This window comes from Eretmochelys imbricata, chromosome 1, assembly GCF_965152235.1.
Source record: "Eretmochelys imbricata isolate rEreImb1 chromosome 1, rEreImb1.hap1, whole genome shotgun sequence".
Lineage (NCBI taxonomy): Eukaryota > Metazoa > Chordata > Testudines > Cheloniidae > Eretmochelys > Eretmochelys imbricata.
Window position 1 is genome coordinate 294,885,359 of NC_135572.1, and position 25,470 is coordinate 294,910,828.

General features: G+C 40.6%; 2 protein-coding genes across 8 annotated transcripts in view; both read right to left on the minus strand.

The window, feature by feature from the left end:
• Positions 1–13,686, minus strand: part of SLC35E3 (solute carrier family 35 member E3) — a 36,467-nt gene extending 22,781 nt beyond the window's left edge. The window contains exons 1-5 of one of the 3 annotated variants that reach the window (XM_077833131.1): positions 13,120–13,686; positions 12,167–12,277; positions 9,871–10,029; positions 8,055–8,137; positions 4,918–7,546 (exon numbers count right to left, since the gene is read on the minus strand). In XM_077833131.1, coding sequence (XP_077689257.1) covers positions 7,360–7,546; positions 8,055–8,137; positions 9,871–10,029; positions 12,167–12,277; positions 13,120–13,515 — 936 coding nt within the window. In that variant the 5' untranslated portion in view covers positions 13,516–13,686 and the 3' untranslated portion in view covers positions 4,918–7,359. Of the gene's footprint in view, positions 1–4,917; positions 7,547–8,054; positions 8,138–9,870; positions 10,030–12,166; positions 12,278–13,119 lie in introns of those variants that run through there. The other 2 variants (XM_077833140.1, XM_077833149.1) reach the window with 2 other exon arrangements.
• A 5,106-nt stretch (positions 13,687–18,792) lies between these two features.
• NUP107 (nucleoporin 107) overlaps positions 18,793–25,470 on the minus strand; it is a 44,766-nt gene continuing 38,088 nt past the window's right edge. For all 5 annotated transcript variants that reach the window (XM_077833169.1, XM_077833161.1, XM_077833178.1 and 2 more), the window contains 8 exons: positions 25,120–25,270; positions 23,837–23,943; positions 22,768–22,870; positions 22,349–22,509; positions 21,897–22,022; positions 20,958–21,071; positions 20,054–20,221; positions 18,793–19,140 (listed from right to left, as the gene is read on the minus strand). In XM_077833169.1, coding sequence (XP_077689295.1) covers positions 19,033–19,140; positions 20,054–20,221; positions 20,958–21,071; positions 21,897–22,022; positions 22,349–22,509; positions 22,768–22,870; positions 23,837–23,943; positions 25,120–25,270 — 1,038 coding nt within the window. In that variant the 3' untranslated portion in view covers positions 18,793–19,032. The remainder of the gene's footprint in view (positions 19,141–20,053; positions 20,222–20,957; positions 21,072–21,896; positions 22,023–22,348; positions 22,510–22,767; positions 22,871–23,836; positions 23,944–25,119; positions 25,271–25,470) is intronic.

Here is a 25,470-nt window from a genome sequence, read left to right on the forward strand (position 1 = left end):
TGTGAATAAATATGAAATTGAATGGAATGTTATAGCTATAACTAACTGCTTACTATGATTCTTTCTGTATTCACAATAAATGTGGCATTTTGCCTTTTCCCCTTTAATAAGATGCTGTTGATTTTATTTTATTGGTACAACAGGGCTCTGTGTGGCTGCTGGGACTAGGTTCTTTGCCTGTCTCGCTCTTTGACTGTGCAGCTGCAGCAGACACCACCTGGCAGTTATCCTCCTCTATGCAGGCTCAGAGGCCAGTGGGCATGCCGCAAGAAGTGGGGAGCTGTAGGCTGCACCCCATGAGTACTGGCTACCTGTCAGACAGAGGGGAAAGACTAGGATCAAGAGGGGCATTGTCTGGCAGGGGAAGAAGACAGGACTCTATTCCTTGGAGAGCAAGATGGGCAGAGAGTGGGGTCTTGGCAACCAAGAACCCACACAGAGCCCCATCCATTTCCCTTGCCAGACAGAGCCCGACCCTGACCCTAGCCCCAGGAAGTAGAGGGGATAAGCAGTGGTCCTTTGAACCTGACCCATCCATCCAATTTCAGTCCAAGGCCCTTGTTGCACAGAAATCTGGAAAAGGTTGGAAGGCATATGGCTAAAATCTCTCTGTCAAGGGTGGTGCTTTTTTGACGGGGGCAGGAGGAGGGTGCAATCAAAGTATTTTTAATAAAAAGATAGATATGCAAATATTTCCTGGCAGGGGACGGGCATTTGAGGGGGCAAAGAGATTTGGGGCTGCATCAAGATAGGGGGCTAAATGGGGACTGGGAACGGGACATGTGGGTGAAGGGCAGGGGCACCTATCAGCCCCATATTCTCCCTTTCTGCATGTGTGCCAGGATCTGGGAAAGTCTGGGCCCCTTTCCTAACCCTCATGTGAGCTGCCTCTCTGGAGGGTCTCTGAACCCCACTCCCTATTCCTCTGTGTCTCTTTTCTAGGATCTGGGGGCCCCTGCCCATCAGTGGGGCCTGACCCACTTCCATGGGCCCTTCATGTGAGCCAGGTTTTGGGGGCGCTTGCCTTGGGGGGGGGTCTGGGTGCCCTCTTCTTACCCAGTATGTAAGTTAGGATCTTGTCTTGCCCCCCAGGAATGTCTTAGCCTCACTCCCCGCATCCATATGAGAGTCAGGTTTGGGGGGCGGGGCTTGCCGAACCATGAGCTCTGAGCCTCAGCCTCTACCTCCTTATGGATCTGGGGTGCCTTGTCCCTCTATGGCGGGCGGGAGCGGGGGGGGGGGGGTCTAAGCCTATCGCATCTGAGCCCTGCCCCTCTGAGTGGGGATCTTAGAACAGGCATGCTTGGAGCAGAGAACACACTGCTGATACTGGGGTGAGAAGTGGAGAACAGGCATGTCTGACATATCAGATTTCAGAGTAGCAGGCTTGGATGGAGACTGGGAGTGGATGGGTCATTGCACAGGGTAGAACTATTTTCCCATGTTTATTCCCCCCCCCCCCTCCACCCCCCACTGCTCCTCAGATGTTCTTGTCAACTGGTGGAAATGGCCCACCTTGATTATCACTACAAAAGGTCCCCCCCACCCTCCTGCTGGTAATACCTCACCCTTACCTGATCACTCTCGTTACAGTGTGTATGGTAACACCCATTGTTTCATGTTTTCTGTGTATATAAATCTCCCCACTGTATTTTCCACAGAATGCATCCGATGAAGTGAGTTGTACCTCACGAAAGCTTATGCTCAAATAAATTGGTTAGTCTCTAAGGTGCCATAAGTCTTCCTTTTCTTTTTGACATACCAGAAACTCTCCCATACTGCGAAGGGGGGATAGGAACACACAGAGACAAACATTCACAGGTCTCAGAGCTATTGATTCAGCCGTATTCATCTTCCTTAACTCTGCATTATCCTAGTTTTTGCCAACATAGGCAGTCAATCTGCTGAAGAACAATTAAGTTGACCCTCAAAACCAGAAATGAATTTCAGCCTCCTGCCTAGTTAGGTTCTGTTTTAACGTCAGTAATGCAATCCTAAATTTGACTTGAACAACACAGAATTAAAAGGCCCCCTCCTTTCAGTGCTTAAAATGAGAGCCTTAGCTTGCCTCCTTTCTGTCCTCCCAAACATGCTGACAAACTTCACTAGCACCTGTCTATACCGTTGTCAAAAAGTATTACTACTAACTGGACAGTACCATAGCTGTACACAGTACTTTAGAACATATTCATCACGAACAAAATCCCTGATCATTTACAACCCAAGCGCATAAACAGACACAGCACAGTTAAAAGACAGATGTTGGGTGGAGAGGGTTTACTGCCAGTAGGTTTTATGAGAACAAATGTGCTAAACAAGTTCTTGGTTAGAACTAAGTTGTACTTCAGTATGCTTTAAATATTTCTGCAGCTCCTGCTGTCCGTAAGTTACTATGCACTCAATGATTTTTATCGTTAGAGTTTTACAAATATTTCCTAGTTAAACAGAAATGTTTTTTTCCTGTCCTTCCTATAGAGTAAACCCTTTATCAAGGGTGATCTACCTGTCCACAACTATTTCAGAGAAATTTAATAAAACTACAGGCAGACTGAATAAGGCCTCAGTGTTCCTTTGGCCTTGTGCTACCATTGTGCATTCATTTAGCGTGAGCAGACAGGCAGGATAAATTCCTGCTGAATGGAAGCTCTGTCTTGAAGGTAGACTTCCAAAAACAACCCCCCTTTTCATACACTGAACAGCAGCAAAGTACATCCCTTCAGCCTGCAGGCTGACAAGGAACTGTTTATCATCAGCAGGAAAAACTCCTCCGACACAGTGCTCCCAACCCTTGCCATAGTTTGTCAAATCCTACAAGATCAGCAAGTACAAATGCTGCCAAACACGCAAAGGTTTTATCAACGTCATTTCGGTGTTTCCCATTTGCTACAAAAAATGTCTGTATAATCTGTGTATAAAGGTGAAGCACAGTAAGAAGCAAGCCAGGGCAACAGTAAAGGGTGAGAGAGATTGATGACAGCCACTTTATACAAGGCCCTAGCCTGGAACACACAGAGTGGGTGGGCTTGGGTTCCTCTACCAACAGGCATTCTTAAGGGACTGAGCAAATGGGCCACGCTCAAGGAGGCCAGGGTCTTCATGCCCTCAAGATAGAGCAATTGAGACATTGGTCTTTGCAGCACTCTGAAAGGGAAAAGGACTACCACCAACCGAGATGGAGGGCTGAGGTCATGGGCAGAGGGCCAATAAGCAAGCTCAACAGCAAGGCTTGCTGTGGTGCTTAATTTTGTCACAAGGGAACACCAAAGACTGAAGCTGACAAATTAACACACACAACAGGAACCATGTGTATTTAAAAAAATTCTAATTCTCTGGTTTACTGTTAATGAAAAGCAAGATGACTTTGAATCTTAAATACAGGCAATTAGCCGGAATAAAGTATTAAAACAACATTTTAATGCATTAGAACCAGTTACTTTCCTAATGAACAAGTATTTGGCAGAAAGATCATTAATTTGTAAGTGTGCTCTCTGTGAGCACAGAGAACATTCATAAATATATATATATACACACACACAAATGAGGAAACATGCCAGATCCACCAAATCCAAATAGTTTAGAAAAAGGAACAAAGACCTGTGTTTTCTGGGGATTTTTTTTTTTTTTTTTTGGTATCTGCCTTTCCCTCTCCTGTAATTACAATTTAAAAGCTAATCCTGTTTGTTTTAGTTATGAGTAGCCCAGTGACTTCAGAGGAGATTGTGAGAGTGAGGGTAATAGGACTGGATCCTAAAATAGTGTAATTTTTCCTGATCTGATTTGGATACAGAAGTGCTTAATATCCAGCTCTTACACAACAATTTTCATTAGTAGATCTTAAAGTGTTTTACAAAGCAGGTCTTTATTATCTCCATTTTACAGATGGGGAAAATGAGGCACTTCCCTCCTGTAACTCATCCAAAGTCAGAACCATAATTGGCTGAATGAAATGAGGCCCCACATTTGACATAACAATTGTTCTTTGTTTGGATCTAACACAAGAACTTTTAAACACTGTGGCCGGTCAATTCCAAAATTTCAGGGAATGCTGTATCTAGGCATCAGTGGGCAGAACTCTTCTGGTTTTGGTGAAAACCAGAAGGTGGAAAAGTGGGGGACACATGGAGCTCCTTACAGCTTGTTGGCCTTCAACTGTCAAGAGAGCAAAGAATCTGTTGTTGGCTGCTATTAACATCTTCCAGTATATTAAGTCCACCATCTCAACTCTGCCTACCTTCCCACTCCAGTTCAAAAGGTGGACACCCAGATTTATCTATCTCCCAGAGAGAAAGAGAGAAAAGAAATAATAGAAGGGTGGCAGGGAGGATGAGGGGCACACAGAGTCCCCGGCATGGGTGGGACGAACGTGGGACAATGAAATGATAGGAGAGGGACATGGGAGCCCAGAGCCCTGACATGCGGTGGAGAATAAGGGACATTTATGTGGAGAAAGGGGAATGGAGGGAGAAGAGGCTAATGGTGAGGGGGACGGGGAGAAAATACAGAGAGCCCTTAATGTAAGAGTGGGGTTGCAGTGAGTCCCTGAAATACAGAGGGATGGTAAAATGGCACATGAAGTCTTGGTAGGGGAATGGATTCAAGGAGCCTCTGAATGCAGTGAGATTGCTCCACAGAAGCAGTGAAGTGTGTGACCTCGAGCATGTATAATATGTTTATAAAACCACAAGTGGTACTTGTCTTATATTATAGATGCCCCAGACATTTCATTAAAAATGCAGTCAATTCATTGAGAAAAAATCCAGCTACACCTCTTCTCAAAAACAGAATAATAACTAGAGGTACATACAGTACAGGTCATGTAATTAAATTAACTATGTATCAAGGAATCTATTTAGCCCATGATTACGCAAGTCTTCCCTGTTTAATATTTTGAAACATTTGATAAAGACAGACAAGAGAGAAGTTCAAGAATTGTTTTATTCATCAGTCATACTAGGTAAAACCCAAAGTAGAACTGTTAACTATATGAAAAAAATCCAGTCACTTCAGTGACCTACAGAACTTGTACATTTTCCAGCAACAGACTGTATTTATAATGTAGCCTTTTCAGTCACCAATGCTTTTGAATTACTTACTTAATTTTCTTTTGCCATTTTGAAGATCAGATGCTGTGGTGAAAATCATTTGCACCACCAAACATTTTCATTCAGTTCTTTTCTCGTTATATACATCAATCCCATCTCAGATTTTGTCATCACATAGGCTTTTCAGGCATCTTATTTCTAACCCTAAGAACGTCCTCGTGGTGTATTTACATTTTAGAAGAGCTTGTGCACAGCACAAATCATTGAAAACTCTTTTCTCAGTGCATGTACTGAAGAATATGCACCTAAAGACTGCACTGTTCTGCACATATTTCTCAGCAGTCCATATTTGTCTTTAAATTCTAACAAATTATAGATTTATAAAAATGTATACAAAAGAAATTTTCCTTGAATCTGTACAATGCCTCAGATACCATTGGTAAAGATGTCAACTGTTTAGAATACTGAAACAACACAGAGTAATCTGATGTAAATTTTAAGCTACACAAGAGAAATTGTTTTTAAAAACCAAACTCCAAAAACTGAACAACGTACAAGCCTGAAAACAGGCCTCATTGTAAAAATAACTTGATTGAGATTGCTTCTTGCACATTATCATACCATTAAGGTTTCTGATAATTTAATCTGTAAAAAAAGTTTAGAAGAACTACCCACCCAACCATTTATGTTGGTGGCTGTAAAACCTAAACACGTTTCTGTTCATATGATTTTCCTCTTTAAAGCAACTATAAATAAATGAAGATAAAACAACAAAATGCCAGTGCAGTAATGCAAATAAATTCTAATCACTTGCCAATCTGGCAAACGTATGGTTCTACCATGTTTACTGAAAGCAGGAAAATTGATGTAACTTTCAATTTTCTACAATATGGCCCATAAACCTGCCTTTCCAAATAGCCCAAAAACTATGCACAGCTCTGGCCCAAGGTAATCTTCAAAGCACCCGCAATTTACAGTGGAACCTATGCCCATCCCAAGGTCATCACCTGCTGCAGATTCCCCTGAAGAGATTGTCTTTCCAGTATATTATGGGCGGCATGACAGAAATTAAATTTTTCAGCAACCCACTGGCCTTTCCCTATACAAACAGTAACAATGGTAGGATATAGGATGCAAATATAGGATGCACCTTGCCCTTTTGAGGGAACTACAGGCGAACATTAGGGAAAGGATTAGAACAACAGGAGGTTCAACTCCCACATCCTACCTACTTAGATTTTTTAACTTAAAGATTTCTTTGGACCGAGTCTTGGCATAGTTTATCTGCTGCCCAAAACAGGTGGGTGTTTGTGTTCTTATTTGCAAAACCATTTTCATTTGGCAATTAAAGCAAGCTGTGTAGCTTTACTAAGCCCACGAAGGTTCAAAAAGTCTTGTGAAAGTCCATTTTTGACACTAGAAAATCATGAAGCAGAAACAGAATGTTTTCCAAAACACTAGTGACTTACTAAATATCCTGGTAGATCTACAGATGAACTTGAGCTGCAAAGTTCAGAGCCAGTTTCCAACTTTCCCAAAGTTTGGGGTGTTCGGTTTTGGTTCAAATTGATAACTAGTTAGATCAGTTGCCTGAGTCTCCACTCCACTAATAATTTTATCTGAGCCCTTCTACTGAAAGTTATTCAGGTAGTTATGCCAAACACGTAAGCAAGCATGTCAGAATCAGAATTATGTTTGACAGTTTAAAAAAACAAAACACCAAAAAAAAAAAAAAAAAAAACAAAAAAAGCAAGTTGCCTTTTAATCTACCAGACAAACAGGAAGCATGTGCTGTCATGTACCAGAATATTTGCATATAAGTGTTTCGAACAAGATTTTTTACAATAGTAACACTGGCATGATATCACAAAGGGCAAAATTAATTCCTTCAGCATTTACTGTAACATTAACCAAGATGAGCTCATTTTATTTCAGTGTGAAAGTCGTAATTACTTCTATAGAATTTCCATTCTAATTTGATTTGGAACACTTGATCATTTCTTAAAATGTTACTATTTAAATAGGTTTCAGAGTAGCAGCCGTGTTAATCTGTATCCGCAAAAAGAAAAGGAGTACTTCTCTAAGGTGCCACAAGTACTCCTTTTCTTTTTGCTATTTAAATATAGGCTGGACTAAGATGGCAAATATGTTTTATGTAATGATTCATTTCATTTTTTTTTCCCAGCATGATGATCCTGGTGGTAATACTAATACAAATTTTATTTCAGCTATTTTGCCCGTTTTACAATCAGTGCATATCTAATACCGGTTTTCCTTCCCTTTGAAGGTTTATTTATTATCTCCAGAATATCTTGATTCATGGACGCTGAACCAGTTTACTCTTACTCCCTTCCTGCTCACTAAGTTTGAAATGGGTATAAGCTAAAATGCCTAACAAAGTACACAAAATCCCAAGGACTTGATTAAGTGACAGTGGATCTTTAAACAACAGGTACCCTCCCAACAAAGTGATGCAGAACTTGAAGTGTCCAAACATATTATATCTACACATCTCTGTTAAGGATCATAACAAATAGTCAAAATATTAAAAATAAACATATGAATGCTTAATAGATTCACTATCTATCCCCAAAATGGACATCAATTTGTATTCATACAACTTTTCAATTTTATCTGTGCAATTATAATTAACAACTTGCATTTATGTAACACCTTTCACACAAAGTGCTTTACAAATTAACTGATATTTGATATACAAACAGGAATCACTTTACGCATTTACTATATAGTCACCAGAACATGTGTAAATGTTTTAATACTGTTCTTATGGACATAAAGTTCTTACTACCAAATTAACCACAACTGTCTGTACATATTGAGAGAAAGAACACTGAGAAACTCAGTTGTGCTTTTCCAGTTTTAACATTCACAATAAAGCAGGTAAATTTACCAGCCTATTTGTCCAATGGGCTTTTTTCATTGTGAAATATACTTGGCTGGATACTGCCATTCATCTGAAAACAATGGGAGTGGCCAATAATAAAAGGATACGTGACAGGTGATGTGTTTCCAATGATCCAGTAAATGGACAAGTTTACCATAAAGGCTATTATACCAGACAGCAGCACCATTAACTGTGGATTAATGGACACAGTCAGTAATCTAACATATATTTCTGACCATCAGTTATACCCCAAATTGTTTAATGAGGTTTCTTTACTGTCAAATGCAAATCAGTAAGGTATCACACAAGAGAAGAGAAAACAAAAGGCAAACATGAGTTCTAATTTAACGTAGACACTGATGATTTAAGAAGTTCAGAACATGGTCTCAAACGGTGAATTGTGCATCAAAATGCGTATCTTCTTTCTCTTTACTTGCTATGTCTGAGAAATAGCCCCAGATACTCAACTGCTCTCTCACAAAAATGATGTTCCATAACCATATTTAAGAGATCACAGCTTTTAGATGCAAAACTTAGTTAAGGTTACAGAAATAATTATGAGATATCTGTCCCATTTGTTGTGACTAATCAGTACCATTAAGAGGGAGATCTTGCACCAATCATTACGTGACATATCACTAACTGGGTAACTGGCACTTTCTAAATTAAAGATACCTCCCGCCTTAGACAATAGTATGTAATGAATATATATTTGAGCCCTGATCCTCTTGAGGGACATCAAGAAGATGAGGATGAAGAAGGAGATTAGAGCCCTCCCAGGATGAAGCAGACTGACTGCAGAAGGTAACCACTACCAGCACTCCTCCCCCAGAAGTGAAGTCCAAGAGCAGTGAAAGCATTTGTATCTTTCCCACAGTGGAGAGTGACTGCTGGCTCAAGGGTCATTTACATAATTGTACTTTAAAAAACTAGGACAAGCTTCTCGTTGGGAAAAGAAAAATGGTCCAACTCTGAGGAATGGTTCACAAAATATGGAAGGATGTCATGGAAATATTAACACACCAGTTTTGTACCCAGCAAAACACACAGAGGACAAATAGACACTTAGATATTTGGTTACCATTTACTGAATACTCAGAAAAAGCACATTCACCTGCAAATAACGGGCGCAACTGTCAATTTTTTTAAATATTAACATTTGATAGAGGTCTGGTTTGTTAAATATGTGTAATCAGAGATTTTACTTAATTTAATAAAATCATTAGAAATGACATGTTGTAATGATGCTCACTATGAAAGTAACACCCTGTAGAAGAGAGAAATCTGATGACTATATTACTGTATCATGTCTCTAAACAAAAGCTCACTGTTGTAATGATTGTTGTGTTTCTAATATTCACATGGCAACTAAAGCTTCCTAAATAAACTGTTTAAAAAGTTACTTATTCCTGAACTTTAGAGGGAGCCAATATCTACTTTTTTCCCCGTTACTAAAATGACCTCTAACCAGAAACAAGAATAAGGCGAGAACACTCTTAGGCCACTTCTACACCACAGGGACTATAGTGACATAACCCGGTAGCATAGACACATCCTACAAATGGGGTTTTTCTGTCACTCCACCTCCCTGAAAGCTAGGTTGAGAGAAACAGCCACCCATCAATCTAGCTACATTTATGGTGGGTTTAGGATGGTGTAGCTACAGCTCTTGGGGTGTGGATTTTCACACCCCTGAGTGCTGTAGCTATTTTGACCTAAGCGTAGACCAGGCCACAGACAAACATGTTGACAGAGATACTCCTCTCTCACATAGTGGGGCTTAAACAATTAAGGGGAGCAGGGAGTGATTCTCTTTCCTCACAGCCCCCATCACATTCGCTGTCAATGACTGTATGTGAAGCTGTTATATTAAGTGATAAGATCACTGGTGTTAAATTAAAAAAATAAAATATAAAATCTTACCACAGCAGAAAGTGTCCAGGGTCCAAATATCCCCCCTTCTCCAAATACTGGCTCAAAGAAGGGTACGATACACAACAACATGGCAGAGGACATTGGTGCCTGATAGTACAGCAACTGCATAGAGTTAACCTGCAACTCATGCTGCTTGGCTCCTACCCACTAAAACCAAGAGATAAAGTTGTTAAACATGAGGAAAATCAAGTCCTCATATAAAAGCAACTTGATTACTAACAAGGGGGGACTCTCACATGGCCGGCACTACATAATAAATAGCATGATTGTTATGTTTTCCACTTCCATTTACTGAACACCAAATATTTTAACCAGATGCATGTGTGTTAATCTTCCCCTCCTATTTTGAGTAGACAGTGGTAAGCCACTGGATGCAGGCATATGAGGAAGGAAGAGAATTGGCTGAAAGAGCTTTTTCATCACAATGTCTGATGGCTAATGCTTGAATCTTCCTCCCTTCATCTTCTCTCTATTCTTTGTCTCCTCACATACTCTATGAGAGGATCTGCCACTTGAGGAAGGAGAGATAAATAGGGGGGTTTGGAAAAAGCTGGCTCCTTTCATTCTCACACCAATTCTAGATGTAGCCTTGCTAGGGCTCAGTATCTTCTTCCAATAAGAGCAAGCAGTATTACAGAAACTACCTATCTTTTCAACTTTCTACTATTATGGGATGCCTGAGCACAATTATTAAAGTCATAGCTGACTGCATCAAGTTACTTGCATGCAGTTACCACAAATGTGTGTGAAAGCATGCAACATTTGAACAGCGTATTTTAGGCAACTCTTTAAACCAGTGGCTCTCAACCTGTCCAGGAGTCTGATTTGTCTTCAGTACCCCTCGTTTCACCTCACTTAAAAAGTGCTTGCTTACAAAATCAAGCATAAAATACAGAAGTGTCACAGCACATTATTACAGAAAAAATGCTTACTTGCTCATTTTTACCATAAAATTATAAAATAAATCAATTGGAATATAAATATTATACTTACATTTCAGTGTACAGTATATAGAGCAGTATAAAGTCATTGTCCGTGTGAAATTTTAGTTTGTACTGACTTTGTCAGTGTTTTTTATATAGTCTGTTGTAAAACTAGACAAATATCTAAATGAGTTGATGAACCCCCGGAAGACTTCTGCGTACCCCTGGTTGAGAACCACTGAAAAGTTCATAATGTACCTTAATATGCAACAGCCCTGTAATATATTCTTATGACAGACATTCACAAGAAATAAATTCTAGTAATACTTTAAAGTATGTTTAAATAAAATCTACTTCTAACTGCTGTTACTTTCCCTATGCCCCCACCTTAGTTGACATTTCGATATATATGCTAACAAGCATGACTAACATTTTTATAATTCCAGGGTTTTCCTTCCTTTAATTATACATATACTAAACTTCATTTTGATACTGATTACAACTGAGATTTTCAGCATGTATAATTTAATACAACTCTGTTATCTTTGCATCTATGATTAGTAAAATTAATGTTATAAATGAAAACCCTTAGACAAATTATTTTCAAGGCATTGATTTTATATTTTATTGCGCTTAACTATAATAAAGCTAACATTTAATAAAGAGCATTTACTGTCAGTAATGCAGCATTCATTATATAAGAGAATTTACTATACTGAAATAATCTCTGTTCTAAATTAAAATATAACTATAATTATGCTAAATTCTATTTAAGGGCTTTCCAAGAAAGCACAGGACAGAATTTCACCCACAGGCCAACTAGCAGTTCTGCCTCACATGTAATGTTGCACCATGACAGTAACTTTGCTTGTTTCTCCTCCTCTTTTCATAGATTTTTAATGCCAAAAAAGCGCATCACCATCACCTAGCATGACAGTCAATAGAACCTCACCTAGTGATTCCTGCCTCAAGCCCATAAGTTCTGTTTGAGCGATAGCATATCTTTTAGAAAGCTATCCAGTTTTGATTTAAAGACTTCAAGTGACAGAGACTCTACCATGTTACTAAGTAAGTTGTGCCAATGGTTATTACACTCACTGTTACAAATGTGTGCCTTAAAATTCTAGTCTGAATTAGCTGAGCTTCGGCTTCCAACCACTGTATCTTGTTATGCCCTTTTCTGCTAAAGAGCTGTGTAGTACCAGAAATCTCTTCCCTGCTACTACAGACCATGACTAACTTAAGACATACTATTTCCAGACCACTTAGCCTGCCTCTATTACTTTCTGAAATTTGAAACAAGATGTCAAAACGTTATTTTTGTTATGAAACATGCATATAGAGAAGAACAAGTTACTAACCACTTGATAAAGGGATGTAACTAGAACACCAAGTGTAGCAAACACCATTCCAAGGAAGTTAAACTTCACATCATAATAGGAATTTAGGAATACACCTAAAGTTATGGGAATCTGTAAGGAAAGAAAATGTTGGCTATTATTTACATTTGCTGCAGATGGAACTCAGTGGATCAAAACTTGTTCTCCCCCAGTGTTTTGGAAAGGTCTGCACACACGTCACCCTTTTATCTGGAGTTACTCAAGCTTTATAACTAGAGATTGTAAAGCTATATTCCGTGATTAAGACATGGCATGAGCTATACACAAATTGTATTTTAAAGTAATAACACTTCGCGTATTTCATCTTTAGAGAATTTTACAAAGATTGACTTGCACTGTCTCCCATGCTGCCTCTCAGGCGCTGGCAAACAGGACAGAAGCCCCATATAACACTGCTACAATCCCTTGATGGTATGAAAAAGTATCAAAGTAGCGTGAAGGCCATCACACTGACCCACAAGAGGTGAGATTCCATGGAGGCCCCTAGTAGCCAGAGATGGGCTGGCGGCATTTGATGATGGGGCTGCTGTTTTGCTCATGACTACCTATTTCAGAGGTTTCCCCGCAGTCCACACAAGCAACAGCACCTCGACCCCACTCACCAGCACAAGAGAGAAGGTACATGCCCATTAACCCAGCGCTTCTGCCCAAGGAGCCACAGAACCAGCGACATCCTGGTGACTCAACTAACAGATTTACTCCGTCAGCGAGCGCCAAAGGGACAGGCGGTAACGTGGCTGGAAAGGGGGAAACAACCCTTTGGCAAGGGGCAAGAGGGGAAAGACAGAGGAAGCTGCCTCCCCCCGCGCCGGGGGCTCCCCGATCCGCTCCCCCCCCCCCGAGGTCTCCCCCTGGGGGCTCCCCGATCCGGCCAAGGCAGAGAGGCTGGAAGCGGGGACGGGCCCGGCGCTCACCAGGGTCAGCTTGATGCGCAGGGGGAAGCTCTTGCCGTAGAAGAGGCTCTGGATGGCCACGATGGCCGGCGTGGTCATGGCCTTGGCCAGCTGGTAGGTGCCGATGGTGTTGCTCTGCAGGGACAGGTTGGTGAACACCACGAAGCCGCAGAAGCTGAGCGCCAGGGGCAGCACCTGGCGGGGCCGCAGGCTCTTGGGGGCGAAGACGCGCAGCGCCTGGCACAGGCCGAGGCCGAGCCAGGTGGCGGCGAAGTGCACCAGCGTGAGGCTCAGGTTGGGGAAGCCGAGCCGCACGTAGAGCCACTTGTTCAGGAACACGATGCAGATGGAGGCGACCAGGTTCACCAGCAGCCCGGCCGCCAGCCAGCCCGGCCCCGGCCCCGAGCCCGAGCCCATGGCGCCCGGCAGCCCAGCCGGCGCCCCCGGTTCCTCCGCGCGCAGCCGGGCCGGCTGCCCGGCCAACGAGTACGGAGCAGGCAGCCCGCCCGCAGCCAGCGCACCCGGGCGGGCAGGGGTCGCCGCCTTCCCCCGCCCACCACCACGCCACACCGGGGGCGGGGCGCGGGAGCTTCCGCTTGCGGAGCCAGGGGGCGGGCAGGGCCGGCGGAGACAGCCCCGGCCCAAACCCGCCCAGCCCGGGGAGGTCGCTCGCTCGCGCGCAATCCGCTCGCCCCCTGGCGGGAGACGAGCCCTAGAAGCGGGGGTGCTGGGCCGGCCTAGGCAGGGATCGCTAGGAACTGGCCGCGGATGAATGGACCCCGCTGGGAACGAGGTTTCTGGCCGCCAGAGGAGCGAGGGCCCCAAGCTGCCTCCCAGTCGTGCGTTTGCCTCCCATTAGTCATAATAATTACCGGTAGTTTGCTCGGTTAATGAACAGGAGCGCACCACAGTGTTGCGAGCGGGGCCTGGACTTCATGACCCGAAAGGTCCCTTCTAATCCTGTCACCACATTCAAAGAAATGAACCCACAGCAAAATTCCCCCCCACCCCCACATCCCGAATCTGTGTCCCCAGGGTGAGATTGTAACACAGCAAAAATGCCCCCAGACTACCTGACCTGCAGAGAAGAGGTAGTAGCCACTAACCCCTACAGCAAAATCCTTTCCTGGTGGGGAAACAGCTGGAAAATAAAATCTTCCTGAGGGAGACTGAGCAGAAGCAGATCTGTAAATAGCCCAGTGTTGGAGAGCTGAGGCTGGGTTTCATTACCCTAAACCAGGTGTTCTCAAACTGGGGGTTGGGAGGTTATTACGTAGGGGGTCACAAGCTGTCAGCCTCCACCCCAAACCCCGCTTTGCATCCAGCATTTATAATGGTGTTAAATATATTAAAAAGTGTTTTTAATTTATAAGGGGCGTCACACTCATAGGCTTGCTATTTGAAAGGGGTCACCAGTACAAAAGTTTGAGAATCACTGCCCTAAACCATCAGTTCTCAAACTATGGGTCAGGACCCCAAAGTGGGTGGCAACCCCATTTTAATAGGGTCGCCAGGCCTGGCATTAGACTTGCTGGGGCTGGGGGCTGAAGCCCAAGCCCTGTTGCCCGGGGGCAAAGTTGAAGCCTGATTGCCTCAACCCTGGCTGGTAGGGATCAGGTTACAGGCTGCCTGCCCGGGGCTGAAGTCCTTGTGCTTTGTCCCCCTGTCCTTCTGGGGAGGTGGGGCTTGGGCCCTTCTTCCCACCCCCAACTGGGCAATGGGGCTTCGATGGGATCAGGCTTCGGTCCCCCCTTGTGGGATCGTGTAGTAATTTTTGTTGTCAGAAGGGGGTTGCGGTGCTATGAAGTTTGAGAGCCCCTGCCCTAAACATTGTACAATCTCACTGACAAAGACTGGTTTCCTTGTCCATAGAAGACAGTTAAATTATTATTTTGGCCATTCAAGTACAGCTTCTTAAGGTGGCAAATGAGCAGCATTTTGAATGGAACCATCCAATACCTAGCCAATCAAAATGGGAAACAGCTTCAAACATTCGCAAAAAGAAAAGGAGTACTTGTGGCACCTTAGAGACTAACAAAGTTATTTGAGCATAAGCTTTCGTGAGCTACAGCTCACTTTATCCAATGAAGTGAGCTGTAGCTCACGAAAGCTTATGCTCAAATAAATTTGTTAGTCTCTAAGGTGCCACAAGTACTCCTTTTCTTTTTGCGAATACAGACTAACACGGCTGCTACTCTGAAACCTTCAAACATTGTGAGGGGTGATACTTAACACAGTTCCTCCCTTGAGACATTAAGTAGTTTCAGGTCCGTCCCTCCCCATTAAATCTTTTGGTAGGCATTTGTGCTTCAAAAACTAGTGCATTAAGAAAATGTTTAATAAGTTCCCGTCAGTTACACCTGTACAAACTCATTCAAGGTACAGGTGTGTCACTAAGGGCCTAATTTAGCCTCCAGAATTTTTATTACTAGTGGCAACATATGACTATGCTGGTCTGACATCTTTTTGCTTGTGAACTGAATATAGCCAATGCAGAAATGGACTCATACACAAGCACCCAGAAGCAGTACATCTTTTAGAAATTCTGTTTTTGTGGTTGCAGTGAAACTCCTGGTTAAGTAGGGAAATCAGTTGATCTTAACAAAAAGCAGAAGTATAGGATTGGCCTGATGGTACCGTGATTAGTACTCAGAGCTGAAATGCTTAGGTTCAGTTTCTCACCCATCTTTCTGTTTCAGCCGTCTCTGTCTACAGCATTCCCAGCCCTTGGAAAGAGAGAGTATCTTGTTGCTCTGGATTCACTGTTAGGAGTAGCAAAGAATTTCAAAGAGAGTTCTATCTTGCCTAGCCCATTAGAACAGCTTCTTGATACAACCAGAAAGGATCTGTGGCATGGACACTGACAAGAAGCTCCCCTTTCAAACTCTGAGCTGCTGCTAGATCAGGATCGACAACGCTTGGGTTACTAAATCAAAACACGTGTGCAATAGCTAGCTCTAGCCGCTCTTCTCCAGCTATGAAAAAAATAATACAGCTCCAGGTTTTAGTTAAATGTGTAATTAAAATGGCTATAAACATCATGAAAGTGGGGTTTCTAAAGGAAATGATGATTCTGGCACAAGAATTTTCAAACTTTTTCAAAACATGGACCACTTTTCCCCATTTGAGATCACACCATCCCTGAAGCAACTACACTGATTGCTTACATGAAATGAAATAGTAATATCAAGAACACATGCAGATATTTTAACTGCCTTTAAAGCAATAGGTAGTCTTTTTTTAAAAGGCTTAGTAACTCCATCTTTGTGTGTTCTTAATTTAACGTCCCTTCCTCCCAACTGTTGTCTTCTTTCCCCACTTCCCTACACACATTTCCCTGCAGCCTCATTCCCTTCAGATTCCAAGGCCAGAATAGACCAATGTGATCATGTAATCTGACATCCTGTATAATACAGGCCATAGGACTTTCCCAAAATAATTCCATATGCATAGCATATCTTTTAGAAAGACATCCAGTCTTGATGTAAAAATTGGCAGTGGAGAATCCATCACCACCCTTGCTAAGTTGTTCCATTGGTTAATTACCCTCAGTGTTAAAAATGTGTGCCTTATTTTGAATCTGAATGTCTAGCTTCAACTTTCAGCCATTGGGTTATGTTATACCGTTCTATTAGATTGAAGAGCCCGTTATTAAATATTTGCTCCCCATGGAGATACTTATAGACTATGATCAAGTTACTCCTTACCCTTCTCTTTGTTGTGCTAAATAGATTGAGCAATTTGAGCCTGTTCCTATAAGGTATATGATCTAATCCTTTAATCATTGGCACAGCTCTTCTCTGAACCCTCTCCAATTTATCAACATTCCTCTTGAACTGTGGGCACCAGAATTGATGCAGTAGTCCAGCTGTGATTGCACCATTGACAAAGAGAGGTAAAATAATCTCTCTACTCACACAAGATTCCCATTTATGCATCCAAGGATTGCATTAGCTGTTTTAGTCACAGTATCACACATAGTTCACATTCTGCTGATTATCCACCTCAACCCCCAAATATTTTTTCAGTCACTGCTTCCCAGCATAGAGTCCCCCATCCTGTAAGTATGACCTGAGTTCTTTGTTCCTAGATGTATTCATTTAGCCATATTAAAATGCATATTGTTTGCTTGCGCTCAGTTTATTAAGTGATCATTATTTACCACTCCCCCACTGCGTGTGTCACTTGCAAATTTTCATTGATGATTTTGTTTTCTTCTAGGTCATTCACTGAAAACATTAAATAGCATAAGGCCGAGGACAAATCCTGGAGGGATCCAACTGGAAATACATCTGCTTGATGACTATTCCCCATTTACAATTACATTACAATCAGTTTTTAATCCATTTAAATTTTATATTGTTCTAGGTTGCTGTTTTTTTAAATGAAAATCTCATGTGGTACCAAGTCAAATGCCTTACAGAAGTCTAAGGGTATGTCTATACTACCCGCCGGAGCGGCGGGCAGCAATCGATCCAGCGGGGGTCGATTTATTATGTCTAATCTAGATGCAATAAATCAACTCCCAAGCACTCTCCCCTCGACTCTTATGCTCCAGCACCACGAGAGGCGCAGGCAGAGTTGACGGGGAAGTGGCAGCAGTCGACTCACCATAGTGAAGACATCACAGTGAGTAAGTCTAAGTCCATCAACTTCAGCTACGTTATTCACGTCATTGCGTAACTTAGATCGATCCCCCCACCCCAGTGTAGACCAGGCCAAAAAATATTACATCAGTGGTATTACCTTTATCATCCAAACTTGTAATCTCTTCAAAGATATCAAGTTAGTTGGCAGGATCTATTTTCCATAAACCCATGTTAATATGCATTAATTACATGAACCTTCTTATATCCTTTGTTGAGCTTTGTATCAGCCACTCCACTATCTTGCCCAGAATTGATGTCAGGCTGACATGCCTATAGTTACCTGGGTCATCCCATTTCCCCTTTTTAAAAAATGGCACGTCATTAGCTTTCTTCCAGTCTTTGGGAGCTTCCCCAGTGCTCCAGGACTTACTGAAAATCAACATGAGCAGTGCTGCAAACTCTTGGAGGCAAGTTATCTGGATCTGATTTAAAAATGTCTAACTTCACAGCTTCTGTTTAACATCCTCTCAAGAGGCTAGCGGAATGGAAAGAGTTAGGACCATATGATGAGATTTTTTTTTCCCCCCAAAAACAGAACAGAAATATTTATTGAACACTTCTGCCTTTTCTGCATCATTATGATAATTCTACCATTTCTGTCTAGTAATGGTACAATACCATTGTCAGGATTATTTTTGTTCCCAATATATTTAAGAAACTCCTTTTTATTGTCCTTAACTCTGCTGGCCATAGATTTCTCCTTGTGTTCCTTTGCTTCTCTATCAGTTTTCTAGAATTCCTAACTTCTGATTTATATTTCTTACTATCAACTTCTCCATTATTCCATTTATTTTAATATATATTATGTTTATAGCTGCCTTCACTTAGTTTCTAAACCAGGTCAGTTTGTTAACCAGCACAGTCTTCTTCCTCAATTGAGGGATCGTAGCTTCTGGACATTTTTCTGCTGGTGGCTGACAGTTCCAGTCCACAAGTGGCTCCTTTGGAATTGCCTGATTAAGTGAAGGGGTCTGTTCACATATTTAGAGTCACTTGCAGCATTGGGGCCCTAATGTACATTTTTAATGTTAGAATCAACAAACAATAGGGTTTCTGCTTATGAAGCAATTTTATTGGAAAAACATTTAAAAAAAAGACTGTATATCAACTTGCATCAAGTATTTAGTTGGCATTTTTCCAAACACAGATATTCAAATCTGAGTTTAATTTTACAAAAGACACTACTACCCCAAAAATGTATGTATTTTTCAAACAGAACAGGATGTCCAGACTTCCCATTTATAGTGCCATTCAAAAGTTCCTGTCAATAACTAGAATGGTAGAACTATGATTGTATTTCATATCCCAGAGGATCAAGACCCTGGTCCAAAAGCATTAGAGAAGATTCCCTCAGCTTCTGTAGCAGCTTTCTGAGTTCTTCCTTAGAAAACACCTAAAAATAAAAGATATATACATGAGATCATATCTTCTTTACAGAGGAGACAGATCTGCAAGTAAACAGTGGTTTAAGTATGCTGCTTAACTTATGTCTAGGCACTCTCAACACTTGGTCTGACAAATAGGTTAGAAAAAAGAACTCCATGATCAGGTGTCAGGATTGGAAGAGAGTGACAGAGTATGCAAAGTCAAACAACCAACCTCAAAACCCACTCACTAACTCAGAACAGCTTGATTGTACCATTAGCTTGATGTTTCCACTAGAAAGATCAGCAGGGAAATAGGCAATATTAACATATATGTTTGTTGTCATTAGGCTTCAGAGTCCATACCAACTGAATTGAGCAGGTCACAGCTCTTACAGCTGATGGTTTACCTGCAAACTCTGCAAGACAATCCGTTACTGATTCACAATGGAAAAAGATTTTTTCACAGCCATAAGGACTAGAAACATAAAGGCATTAAATTTACAAAAGCCCTGACACACTGTATCAGTGAGTACTGGGTCAATAAGATCTCTACCACCGATGAAATGTAATGGCAGGGTAATAAATCTTGATTACAATTTAAAAAAAAAAAAAACACACCAAAACCTACAAATGGCACCATGCAGAAGAATGATATATTGGTTATCTTAATATTTTCTGTGTAATTCTCATGGCCCTTATCAACTCTGAAAGAAAGCATAGCAAAAAACTCACATAAAATGTTAACTGTGTCAGGAAATCCTTTACTGCTGCAAGTAACAGGATTAAACAGTATGACCTAGTGTTTGTTTTTCTAACTGTAGCTTCATGACTTCATTTACAAACACACATTCTGTAGTTTTAAATTTACTAAACAATTGTGGATTTCTTTAAATTAGATTTAAAATGCAAATAAATAAGTGATTTTGAGCTTTGTCTCACCACATAGAGCTTGTGTCGCTCTGAAGCGACCACATCAGCTAGTCTCAGGCATTCCTGGTACTGTCTGGTGCTGTGTAAAACTGTATGAAGTAGAAAGCAAATCATAGGCAGGCACAGTTTTCGCAGCAAGATCATCTGATGTGTTCGTTCAGGGTCATCTTCAGCATCCTTACCATAGAAAAGCATGTGTTAGTTACAAGTACATTCCTTTACTAGGTTTTATTATATTGTCCTCAAAGCAACAGTACTTCTGCCCAATTCTAACTGTCGGGGGGAAAAGTAATGCAGCAAAATACAGTAGAAACAACACATATTTACAAGTTTTGAAGACTTAAAATCAGTTTACAAATGGTTATTGTATTGCAAAGAAAATGATTTTCCCTAAAAATTTAACACAAAAAAGGAAATTAAGTTTCATAATAGGGTATTTCCCTAAGTGTAGACTGGTTGCCATCTCCACATTTTGCCTGTGTCCAGTTAAAAGCAGTCCATGCTTTCCAACCATATTTAATGTATTGTGTAAACTTCTTTCAGGTAGATTTGTCCTGCAAATTCACATTCTGATCGCAAGCAATGCAGAAGCCAGCTTCTAGTTGAAGGAGTTTGGAAGAAACTACTCCTGTGAGCATGCTATTCTTTAGATGTTCACTACATGGTTTCTTATACCTCCTCTGATGAATCTGGTACTAAACATTGTCAGAGACAGGAATCTGGACTTTGTGGGGGCAATTCTCATATTCCCAACCATGGGGAAAAAAATCCATTCATGGTGATAGTCAAGTCACCAGAGTGAACTGTAACTGAGCAGCAACAGCAAGTGAGACTGGGAAGCACTAATGTCTCCTATTGTTGGGTAGAAACAGCTTTTTGGAGGCCTGTTCTGGAGTACAAGAGTGCATTTTACCTCTCTGACATCAACCATCCATCCTCCATCAACAAATAGCAAGACATTGTACATTTTCTCTTTCACATCAGCTGTTACAGCATCCAAGAGACCTTTCCAAATACCATAATCCATCTGAAGGAGAAAAACAGAGTAAACAGAATATCCAAGGCCTATTTTAACAGAACAGATATTTTAATCTGATGTATAGACATTGACAGATCTAATTCTAAATACAAATCTTAAATTTTAGCTGTTGGCTGAAATGCTAGCTGCTAATAGACATTGTCATGCATGCTTAATTACCTACATAAAGAGAGTTAAACAGAGAGTTTTGAAGCAGGCACAGCCATAAGAGGAAGATGATAATATTTTGACAACTTATTTTACCATATCTCCAGAACAAGATTGCAGGTTTCAATTAAACTACCTACAGTAATTAGACTTCACCTGTTGACAAGTACAAAATAAAGAGGGTCTTTTGGTGAGAAAAACCTGCAACATCTTTTATAAGAGGGTAGTAAAATACAATAGATCATCACACAAAACAGCATTCTCCCTCACTTTCCAGTGAAGATTTATTAGCAGAATGTAGTAGTGAGGTCTCGTATTACTAAGACTGAATATTTTTACAAAATTATACAATAGAATATTTTCTAGTATATTATGATGTACTATAAGAAAGATTAAATACAGTTGTAAAATATAGGCGCGCTTTATATAAATATAGGAGTGCTTTACTAGGTTTGATTTTTTAATTCATTTTCAGTATTCAAAATTCAGTAATTCACAAAACGGATCTCCCAATCAATGTGAATTAGTACATTTCTACTGTATTAAAAGTGGACTGTCCCTCCGAAACAGGGACTATTGGAATGTAGAGTATTTATGTGATTATTTTTACATTTCAAAATACTTTGTCGACAAACTTTGAGACTAACGTCTACGCATTCTGTATACCTCATACTTCTTCTCTTTATGTTCATGGGCCACTCTCTCAGTGAAGCTTGCTTGTGTCAGCAAAGTAGGCTTCTGTGGAGCTGAGTTCATGTGTTTAAACCACTCATTGAACGTTTCATGGGCTTCCTAAATTGCATTGGAAAAAAACATTTGCTAAAGATTGCTACTCAGATTTTGATCTGTGAATTGCTCAAGTTACACTGATCGCCTTGTTAAGTTTTTACAATAGAAAAATTTAGCACATCTTGCTTCTCCCAAGTTACTCAAGAGTCAACATTTGTCAACAGTGCAGAAAAACAGCACCACTTTGTAACATTTCAACTACAGTGCACATTTGCTCAAATATGTACATGCTCCTCTAGAGCCATTTCCAATCCTAAAATAAGAGGCGAAAATTATAGTTACCCGTAAGTGATTTCAAGTACCCAACATTTAGTGTATTTGATTCTTACCAGGTATGCTCTGATACATAAATGCTCTCTTATAGCATTGTCATCTTCAGCTGGCAGCGGACTATCCATTCCTTGTTCCTCCCACTGATTGTATATTTCTGCTATGGAATCTTGTGGAATCTTCACAAACACATCTTTTGCTGCTTCATGTTTCTTGGATGCTGTGACAATGCGATTTAGACTTTCAGTACTTTTATAATATTGTTACAAAATTGGTTAATGCTGGTGACAAACTTATGATACAATTTTGCTATAATTTCAAGATGGAGGATACTTGCCCTCTTCACTGTCCTAGTCATGCTCTTTAATGAGCTATATGATTTTAGCCCAAATCTAACATTCTTAGATTGCTGAGACTAACCGTCAATGAGACTATGTTAAAATCTACTACCCAAATAAAATCTGTAAAGTGATAATACCCAAGAACTTCCTCATTATAGCATTGCTTTGCTTAAGTGCTTCAGCCCTCTGTCCAGGATCAAATACCAGCCAGTCAATCACATCAATCTTCAAGCGATCTTCCTGTAAAAGCACACTTATTAGACTTAAGATCTTTTTCAAGGATAAAACAAATTGTTAAATACACTTGGTTCTGGATATTAAATAGCGTCCTACGAAGAAGTCTCCAGACAGCATTACGGGACGCTTATGGTAGACTGGTTTAACCACAGTTTTACTACCAAAAACATTTGGAAAAACATTCTCTGGTATCCTAATTCCACCCAAAATCTATTCCAGTCAAAGTTTCAGTTAATTACTATCCACCGGACAAGCTGCTGATTTGCACTTCAAAATCTTGCCCTCTATTTCTTTAAAAGTTAACAGTTTCTTGGACAGACTGAAATAGTACATATTTGCCAAATGGTTCCTCTAGCTCCACTTGGCCAGTTGCTCGCATACCATACTCTGGGAAAGTGAGTTCATGGCTAATTACAGAATCGATCACCAAAGTACTGCATAGCTGCTGTTGAGTGGTGTTGACAAGGAACCTAAGGCAGGAGGCAAGTTTTCATTTTCCACTTTAATTTAGATATGCCAGTCAGTCATGTGCTAAAGTGAAGGTCAGATCAAAGACTTGTTCTTGAGATGGAGAAGACAGACTGAACAAATGCACACTCTTACATCAGGGTGAAGATTTAGTTTTCCAAATTTATAAAAAAATCTTCACCACTTTCACATCCTTCCCAGAGGTGTGTTATTGACTTAATCTCCATTTACTATTTACTCTCTGAAGAGTGGATATACTCAACACATACTGCAGCCATGAAAGATCAAGATATGCAAAAACCAAACCCACAATATGAATTCACTTGTTTCAACTCTTTGCCTACCTCCCCGCCGCAAAGTAAGTGTCACTCTCTTGCACATGCTTTCTGCATTTGCTTGAAAACAAAAATATGGACACTGCAGGTAAAGAGAGTCTTGTTCATGAATACTGCACACTGGAATTTTTGTATTGCTGGCTGAAATCTGTACATAGATATTTACCTCTGTTGTTCCAGCATCTAGTGCAAGGTCATGGTGAGTGAACTCGCCAGTATCTTTCTTGCGAATGTTTTCAACAACAGTTTTTGTTATGGTTGCAACATCCAGACCTAAGTTTAAGATAAAATTATATACCAGTATTTAATCAATTTTTATAGGAAGTGTATTGATCATTTTATTTTAGTGATTGTCATTCTTATATGACTGTGCTCACTGCAAGGCTGACCTGTATGATCTTGAAATGCAAAACTGATCATCAGCATTAAAGAGAATGACAATTGAGTTTTTAAAGAAAAAAAATCAAGAACAGTGGGAAGGGACAGTAAAACAATTAAAGTTTAAGTATGCTTCTCAGTCTGTGTAGTAGGACTGATATATAGGCACATTTTTAAGACCCAACTGTTCCCAGAACCCTGGACTAAACGAGGCAACACAACTGCTATAATAGTCTAGACTAAGGGAACCTCACAGCAGTGCTTTCGTATTAGTAACTTGTTTGGGAAGAGAGGTTATCTTCGCTAAGTTGTCTCTGGAATAAAAATGCTAAAAAAAAAAAATAGACACCCTTCCAATTATGAATATAAAAGGAAGTATACTTATATTGCTATATTGTCTTGTTTTCTAAATAAGATGCACTGTTTCAGAAAAAAAACCCAAAAAGGAGGCAGAATATTTCCTGGATGAAAGGGTATTTATGAGCAGAGGACATACATAAAAGCTCTTTGTTCAGTAGGGAGGAGAGGAAGGGAAAGGTTGTATGTTAATTTTACAACCACAATGGATGATCAGAAAGCCGCACTGTAAGCAGGATGGGAGAGGGACAGCAAGCTTCACAGCTCTGCCAAAGCCTTGAGTCATTATATGGGTCTGACAAGAGCCTTCGCTGCGTGCTCCTTAATTCAGGTCTGTGTAGGAATCACAAAAGCCTTGGCCAACTCATTGCAAAAATAAGGATATCATGGATCAGTCAGGCAGTTAACTTGGCATTTTTGTTTCCTGTCTGGTTCGGAAGTGACTGCATATTAAAAAAAATGTAACAAGTTAATTTAGAAAGAAAAATTCAATTCCAGGAAACAGCTATAAGGATAGACTGATCCTCCTGAAACACAGGCCAGTCCGAAAAATGTAACTGTTCACAAAAATTATGTAAATTTCGTGTAATTGAAAATAGTAAAAACTGACCAACATTTGTGTAACTGGGATCAGTAATAATGGAACTAATGTTTCTGAAAGGTAACATGGTCAGGCAGAAAAAAGCTTATAAGGCTAACATCAGCATTTCTTACCTGCTTCCTTTGCTAGTTCAAGGCAGTGGTGCCGTTGCTCAGTGTCAATGACATCTTCCAAAAATACAGCATATTGAGTAACAGCTAGCTCCTGAGGTAAGTGGCTGACATAAAATGCTATTAGATCTGTGTGCTTCTCACTTATCAACCGCTGCAGAATAAAAATAAGTATTAAATATAATGGTAATGAATATGCTTCTGTACAGAACACATTCTATATTCTCTGTTTATATTTTTTACATATATACCCGCCCCCCCCCCCATCATGATGAGTATCAGAATGCTGAACACCAAATTTCTAAAAAACAAGATTTGACAAAAAGATTCCATTGGATCTTCATTTACAAGCAG